This window comes from Nematolebias whitei, chromosome 1 (genome assembly GCF_014905685.2).
Source record: "Nematolebias whitei isolate Nwh7 chromosome 1, NemWhi1, whole genome shotgun sequence".
In the NCBI taxonomy this organism is placed as follows: Eukaryota; Metazoa; Chordata; class Actinopteri; order Cyprinodontiformes; family Rivulidae; genus Nematolebias; species Nematolebias whitei.
The window spans coordinates 48586630-48595460 of NC_056498.1; the positions used below are offsets into that span (position 1 = coordinate 48586630).

The window sequence follows — 8831 nt, forward strand, 5'->3', positions numbered from 1 at the left end:
CTAATTTTAATTTGAAAAGATTCTTTGAGTAGAGCCAAACAAACATGGTTATTTCTATTTTATTTGTTTCTTTGTTGGGTTTTTGTGCTTATATACAATAATCCATGCATGTTTTTCAAGAAAGGCTATAACGATCTTTATCATCACCTGCTGTCGAACATATTTGATCAACTTTTAGAGTTTACCACAGCTAATTAGCATTAGCCAAAACAAAATGTCTCCAACTTGTATGATATGATATTGAGCTAAAGTTTGCTGTTGCAGTAGCTGAGATTCATCCTTAACATGTACTTTAAGTTCTACACATTAAAGATGTTTCATAATTAGTTGGAGCCGACCCTGTCTGTCTGTTAGCAAATCGTCTCATGAACAGATGAATTTTAAGGAAATGTGCTGGATATACTGTATATTTACTAGGCCTGTCACGATAATAAATTTTGCTGGGCGATTAATTTTCAGAAATTATTGTGATAAACAATAATATTGTTTGAAATTTAACAATAATTAGTAATTATTGTCAAATTTAAGAAGAAATGTTTAATTTATTTTGAGTGTAGTGCATTTTTTAATCACTAGATGGCAGTATAAGACTGTTTGAACTGAAGGATGGATAGTGAGGGAGCGAGCAGCATGTCTCTTTAAGAAAAATGGAGGGAGGCCCCTTGACATGACATGGGCTGTCTCTTGTTCCTGTATTTCGGTTCTCAAAATGGCAGACTCGGTGTGTTTTGAGTTCTTTAGCATAGCATTTGTCACACAAAACGTTTAATTAAAAAAAAAATCAGTAAACAAGTTCTCAGCTTCTTTTTGCAGAGAAAAAACAACTTTTTACATGATGGCACAGGTTTCAACCGTGAATTTTGGAGCTGGAGATTTTTTTCCCCAAGGTCGGCCTTTTAGCTTAGCTCGTAGCTTAGCTTCTCAGCTTAGCTGCTTATAATGATCCAAAAACATGTTTCTGAACGGTTAAAATGGATTTTAAAGAGAAAAGAGAATCGGAGGGGTCGGTGAAGAGCACCGGAGTTGAGCCTTTTGTCATCCAGTGTCTTCAGTAGAAAGAGAGAGACACGAAGAAATGATAAAGCCGATAAATGAAAATGAGGTTGATAATTTTCATTTATCGTGCGATTAATTGATTTATTGTTTATCGCGACAGGCCTACCATCTACAACTGAATACCTTGTAAAAGTCAATCCAACCTGAGATGGCCGCCAAAGCTCATCAACTGTATCAAACACAAAAATGTCTACAATGCAAACAATTTTGTGCAGATGTTAAAGCTTCTATCTTGGTTCCGATTCCAGATCGCCACCAGAGGTTGTGAGACGACAGAGATGACGCTGCGCCGGAACAGCCTCGGACAGCTTGGCTTCCACGTCAACTTTGAGGGCATCGTGGCCGACGTGGAGCCCTTCGGCTTTGCCTGGAAGGCGGGGCTGAGACAGGGCAGCCGGCTGGTGGAGATCTGCAAGGTGGCTGTGGCCACTCTCACCCACGAGCAGATGATCGACCTGCTGCGGACATCTGCCACCGTCAAAGTGGTCATCATCCAGCCTTACGAAGACGGCACTCCTCGACGGTAAAGTCCCACAAGCTCTTAGGCTTCGACTGCAACACGAAACGGTCTTGGAATTGTGTTTTTGGTGAAATGGAAACGTACGCTGCTCACAAACCCGTGTCATAGAGGATGAGTTTATTTTACCTCTTTATATCTGCCTGTTGAAAGCCAAGCGTCCTATTATTATAATCTTTGTTCTCTTGTCCCGCTCATAACTTCTGATTCGCTAAAGATAATTTAACAAAACTTCATGCACATATGCATCATTACTAGACAGAGTGTCATATATAATTTTAATCACACCAGCTCCAAGGTCAAGGTCACAAACTAAGGTCAAAAGTTATACGAGCTCTTTGCTTGTCATTGTTATAGATTGCTGTATAATAGTTTGTCATCGGCGTATAATGTGTCATATGCTGTACTATTTTTAAACACTGGGGAAAGTAAGCTGGACATTCTCTCTCATTTTAAAGATCATAAGCTTCAAAAAGTGCTTACAGTACATACTGTACTGCTTGTTGTTGCTGTTCTTATCATTTTTCTGGAAGAAAGGTGTCTGTGAGCACAAGCAGAGCGGTGGAGACCCCAACAGTCAGCATTTCTCACTAATGATAAAAAGATGAACCTTTTGATTAATGGCTCAAGACTTGCTGCTGTTTGACGGCTCACATTTGTAAATTGCTTTTTTCTAACCTAGAATAATGTCCTTTTCAACAATTAGTATGTGAGTTTTGTTTGCCTTTTTTAAGGGGTGCACTCCCACGGGAGAGGGAGTCTGTTGCTCCCATACAGAAAAGAGAGAGGCGAGTATTTCAGGCAGGCTTTTGTGACGAGAGGTTTTGAAGGTTTGTGTAAAACGCTTGTTCTGAGAAGCACATCTGCTTGTTTTGTCTGCGAGAGACAGACTGAGCTGTGAAATTGCATCCGCCGCTCTTTCACACTCAGATTTTCGACATCTTTGTTTTGCGTCTGCTTCAGGCTGACAGATTTGTGTACTAGAAAATGCCGGTTCCGCTTTGCAACGGACTAAAAGAAACCCCTTTGAAGAATAGCCTAACAGTGTGCAGAAACAATATAATATATGTTAATGCTGAATGTCTTTGTTAATCCACTTAAACGGTTCTTCAAAGGTAAATTAATGATTTTTTTTTAATTTTTAGATTACATTACTGGAAAGAAGATGTATGAAACTTTAGATTTTAATAAATACGTTACTGGAAGTCTTTCTAGAGCTTCTGAATGAGTTGCATGTCAAAGACTTGACTGTAAGCAACCATTTACTCATCCTTCTACTTTACTTTCCCGCCTGGCAACACAGACATAACATATTTGCTCTCCCAGATGGTGGGCTAACATGCCTCGTCTGGAACTCTAACAGGAAAGCATCTCTGGCAGAACCGCCGTCTAATCCTCTTACCACAGTCGGCAATGATACACGATGATACAATCATGATTTCAGTTCAGGAAAGCAGGAAGCAAGCAAAACAAACATCATCCCGACCAGTTCTGTGTCACTAAATGCCCGTCCAGCTCCATGGACGCTGTGGTTACAGAGCAGAGGATTTGGTAAGAGAGGCTGTTGACATGTTGTCTGAGCCAGGAAGAGATTTCTGTTTTGGTTTGACTCGGATGATTGTGAAGCGTGTTGGACTCCCCTGAAGAAATAAATTTAAAGATAGGTTTCCTCTGAAATTATGTACAGACAAAAGTGGCTTTTATATTTATACATTATTCAAGGGACTGCCAATAACGTTAGACTTGGTTAAGTCAGGGATATTTACTGTTTTCTAATGTTGATTAATAAACCTTTGAAAAATAAAGTACGAACCATAGACATTATGTTTGTAACTAGAGAAACTGCATTTTCTGATATGCAAAATGCTGAAAAAGCAGCAGTTACTAAAAACTAAAAGTAGCAACCTAAAATTTCCAAAAAGTAGCAAAAGGGTATTTAAAGTTGCTAAAGGCTAACATCATTACAATACTCATTCTTTTTATACTTTATATTTTTGCTATTTTTGGGTCCAACTGGGACTTTGCGTTCATAATTTCATTCCACCTGATGTACCACATGTGATGCGAATGACAATAAACTTGAACTTGAAAATATAAAAGTAGTTGGCATCAATTAACACAACGCTAGCTAAAAGCTAAAGTTAAAGCTAAAAGGGGAACAAAATGCTAAAAGTAGCACATTGCTCACTTAAAGTATATAAAGCTATATGGTAAAATTAGCAAAAGACTAGCTTTAAGCTTAAGTTGCAGAAGGGTAGCTAAATATAGCAAAAGGTTCAATACAATACAGAAGTATCTAGCTTCAATTAACAAAACACTAGCTAAAAGCTAAAGTTGCAAAAGGGGAACAAAACACTAAATGGCAAATGGCTAGCTTAAAGTATTGAGGGCTATACAGTAAAATTAGCAAAAGGACAGCTAAAAGCTAAAGTAGCAGAAGGGTAGCTATAATTAGCAAAAGCCTAACTGAAAGTATAGAGGCTAGCTATAACAAAATTAGCAAAAGGATAGCTAAAGGTTACAGTATCAGAAAGATAGCAAAAATTGAAAAATGCTAGCTAAAAGCAAAATATACATATATAAAAGCTTAAAGTAGCTATTTAAAACTAACAAAAGGCTTACTTAAAGCTAAAGTAGCAGAAGGGTAGCTAAAAGTAGCTAAAGGCTAACTAAAAGCATAAAGAGGCTAGCTATAACAAAATTAGCAAAATGATAGCTAAAAGGTACAGTAGCAAAAAGAAAACTAAACATAGACAAATGCTAGCTAAAAGCGGAAAAAATATCAAGTTTTAAGTAGCTAGTTAAAACTATCAAAAGGTTTACTTAAAGCTAAAGTAGCCCAATATATCTAATGGCTAAAAGTAGCAAAATGTTAGTTAAAAGTGAAAAGTAACAAAATGTTATCTACTAGATCTATATTTATTTCTAAGGACAAAGTATTTGTAAATAAAATTAAATGAAAAATGGTACAAAAGTTACAAAAACTAAAAGTCATTGTGCCCATCTAAATAAGCTGAACATTTTGGTGCACTATATAAAAGGCAAAAATAGCACAAGGCATGTTTGAAACTGAAAACTGGAGATAATAAAACCGGTGTGAATACTGAGTCAGCATTAGGTAATGCATCCTGATTCTAGATGCATCAGTGATTGTTTTATCATCGTATTTCAGCCACCTCAATCATAATCGATATGTGAGGGAATATATGTATCCCTAAAGAGTCCCACCACTATAAAAGGAGACCCTCTTTTTGTTTTGGGGTCAACCCTCGACAACCACAATGCTCCGGCCAAAGTCTCTGAATTTTCTCCCAAGGCTCCCAACAAACCGAGAGGTGAGGGGTCAGATGAAGAATCTTGAGTGGCTTCGGTTGTTTTTTTGGTTCTTCGTCTTTGAGTTGCCAAAGGGTTGCAGTCAACAATAAGGGCTCCAGTTTCTCCACGATTATGTCAATGGAAAGGAATTCAGCTGGGAAGGCCCCAGTCAGTGCGTCCCATGAGACCACAGAGATGTGGGGGTTCAGTTAGGCAACAATGAACAGGAGTCTCATGACCTCCAGAGAAAGTCTCCTGGCTCCACGCTGCAGCCATGACAGAAAAGCATGTTTTTATTAGCACCAATATAAGTTCAGGACTGTGCTTCCTCTCAAAATACTCGTCAGACCTGTAGTCCCTGACTTCTACTGTAGACTCATGCTGTCATCTGTTTAGGGGTAAAATAAACTCCATACATCACTGTTTATGTACTAAACAGCTTCACCTGACCCGGCTTAAACTAGAGGAGCTATGGTTTTAAAATTAGCCTAACCTTGTGTTGTTTCGGTTTACACTGAGTGCAGGATGTGGCTTTAACAAAGGGCAATACCGAAGCGTTTTCCATCGTCACTCCGAAAAGATTTAAACAAGTTCAGCATGTTATCCTTGGATCAACTTAACGAGAAAAAGATGAAGAAGATTAGCTCTTTGAAAGAGGAATGTGATGTACAGAACATGGCAGTGATTGCATGTTCTGCTCTGTGGTCACGAGAGATGTGAGGCTAAACAGAACGATCTGGATAACACGGGGTATTATTACGAGACGAGCACTAGACACAGACGGGACTGTCAGCGTTCCAGAATGGTTTTTCAGCATAATATTGCCTGCTGCTGAAGGTGGAAGTGTGAAAGGGTCTGTGTGTGCATGCATTTGTTTCTTTGTCTGTTAGAAAAATATCTCTAGAACCAGTGGATGGATGTTTTTGAAACTTTCAGGCTGATTACCTTTTGGGGTCAACTCGTTTCAGGATAGCCGCCACAATTAAGCAAAGTAAGCAAAAACAGAAATGGCTGGAACTCAGTTAATTTTACATATATTGAACTAAAGTTTGGTACGGTTGCAGCTGAGAGTCCTCCTCAACACATAGTCCAAGCACTAACTGATTGCACAAGATCTGTGTTTTAAAACGTTGCTAAAAGTTAAGACTATCTCATGAACACATGGACGTATTGTAACGACACTTTAAGACGGTAACCACTGGATATTCAAGACGCATGAAACAACTGAACCTTTTCCACTGGGCATGACTTTGTCATTTGATGAATATCAGAAGGCATGATAGAGTTCCAGACACCGAAGTTCTAACATGTGCAAACCTCCCATCAATGTGTACAATCTTGCAACGATTCCAGGTTCGCTGGGCAGGTCACGTTCACTGCATGCCAGATACAAGACTCCCTAAACAACTGTTGTATTGGGGAACTGGCGTAAGGCAAAAGGTCTGCTGGAGGTCAGCGTAAGACTACAAGGACAGTCTGAAAGCATCTTTGAAGAAATTTTCCATCAACACAGACACGTGGGAAACCCTAGCGCAGGAATGAGAAGAGTGCAGCTACGTACAAGGGCACAGAAGTTTCTGAGACAACAGGAATTGTGGAGTCTAGGAAGAGATGCTAAGTCTCCAAAACGATGGCAGCAACTACCTTAACTGAAGCCACCGACCACACGTGTTGGATATGTGGGAGGTTCTTCCGTACCCAAATTAGGCTGAGTCACCAACTACCAACTACAAAACCCTGAATGTCACTGGTCAACTTGCAATGCAATGGACGAACATCTGAGCAACAAATCAATACGCTGTGTAATAAACCCAATTCAAGATGGCCACTATAGCTAGTTACCATTACGTAATACAAAAATGACTAACTCAGTTAATTTTATGGCTATCTACCACATGAGATTGTGCATAACCTCATTTACAAGTTGTTCTCAACCGTTTTTGTATCGCATACCAGTTTAATACAACACAACATTCCCAAAATCTTGTGTAAAAAAGAGGTTTTCCAGCAACGTTAGATTTTTACGTCATTTTGTTAAGATTAGCCTGTAGGTTTGGTAGTATGTGGAAAAATAACGGTAGATTAGTCAAACATAGGAGGGAGACACGGATAGAAATAAAGAAATACGCTGTGCGGACCAGTGTACAGTATAATAAAAATAGTTATATCAACATTTTTAGTAAATTTTCCTATTGTTTCGTTGTGGCCCGGTACCAGTCAATCCGTGACCTGGTACTCATCTTTCGCCCGGTGACTGAGGACCCCTGATTTTTCAAAATACCGTACCTCTAACTCCAGCCTCGTCATTAGGTGACTTTGGGTCAAAACTCTGGCATGAATAATGGAGGATGATATACATTCCTTCAAAAAAATGCCTGATCTTCAATGAATTTTAGCTTCTGATCCTACATATTTATTTTTAAAATGATGGATGTTCTGAAGGCTGGTCATGGTCGACCTGCGCCGGTGCCCCGCTGACAACTAGTCCTGCTTGTGACGTTCAAAGGGCTGATTGTGACCTTTATTCTGAAGTGTCATCAGACTTGTCATTGCGGATTTTCCTTTGGACTGAAATTAAGCCGGATTTCTCATTTCCCATGCCAACACCCAGCTAAAGACGGCAGCGCTAAACCAAAACCCAGAGAACCTGCAGCACAAATTGCTCTGCTTAATCCCCTTTTTATGGGAGATTTTTTGTTGTTGTTGTTGCAGATCAGTTTGCAAAGAAAATCTTGTTCATTTTTCTCTGTTGCTTAATTTTGGCGACTACATTTTTCTTGCACCCCGTATTAAACAACCTTTTTATAAGTAGTCTAGCACTGCTGGTCTCAGTCCAGACCCGTGTGACTCCATGCTGTGTCACAGACTCGCTGACTGTGAGAATAAATTAACTTGTTTCTCACTCATTCACCTCTCACTGGAGTGACAGCTCTAAGGTCCCAGGTCCTGTTGTCACATCGTTCTGCTGTCTTTTCTTAAGACTCAAAAGCAGAAAGAGACTTTTGTCAACTGCCAGCTAAATGAGAATCATTCTTTTGTTTTGTTTTATGATTTTGCTTGTGTCTGTTAGCAAAATATCTCGTGAGTCAGAGGCTGAATTTCAATGACACTTAGGAAATTGTTTTTTGAACATTGAGAACAATTTAACAATTTAATCGCCCTATACAAAGAGAGATGTAACTCTGTCAGGTTTACACAAACTGAGCTAAATTTTGTGTGGTAGTAGCTGAGAGTCAGGAGATCTCCCGACACTGCATGACATTGTTCATGGCGCCACTTACAAGGTTTGACCAAAAGGGCTGTAACTCCATTCTATCTCAACATGAGATGATTTTATTTTAATGTTTTGGCATCAAGTACGTTTAATTTTACCCATTGAGGAGCAAAGATAGGGGATTGGAAGTACCTTCCGTTAGTTTGTGTTGTGAGGATGATACTTGAAAAAATACCTGAGGTACCAACTTCCATTTTCATGTGTGGCTGCATCGAAGCGTAAAGAAGATAACTAAGAAAAATTGGTTTGTCAAGTCAAAGTCCAAGATGGTCACCACCTGTGAGTGAGTGAGTGAGTGAGTGTGAGTACAAGTACAAGTACTACGGAAGTACATACGCAAGTATCCACTTGTATGTAGGTATGTTAAGTTTGTAAGTACATATGTAAGTACGTACGTGTAAGTACGTACGTGAAGTAGGCAAGTACGTACGTGAAGTATGCAAGTATGTACGTTAAGTATGCACCTTAAGTATGTATGTACATAAGTATGTAAATAATACCTAAGTACATAAGTAAGGTATTATTTACGTACTTATGTACTTAGGTATTATTTACGAAGTACATAAGTACGTAAATAATATGCAAGTACATAAGTAAGTACGTAAATAATATGCAAGTACATAAATAAGTACGTAAATAATATGCAAGTACATAAATAAGTACGTAAAT

General features: G+C 38.9%; 1 protein-coding gene across 1 annotated transcript in view; it reads left to right on the plus strand.

Annotated features, from left to right (window-relative positions):
• Positions 1 to 8831, plus strand: part of LOC119423797 (signal-induced proliferation-associated 1-like protein 2) — a 111539-nt gene that overhangs the window by 48735 nt on the left and 53973 nt on the right. The window contains exon 8 of the mRNA XM_037691246.1: positions 1305 to 1579. Within this exon, the coding sequence (XP_037547174.1) occupies positions 1305 to 1579 (275 nt within the window). The remainder of the gene's footprint in view (positions 1 to 1304; positions 1580 to 8831) is intronic.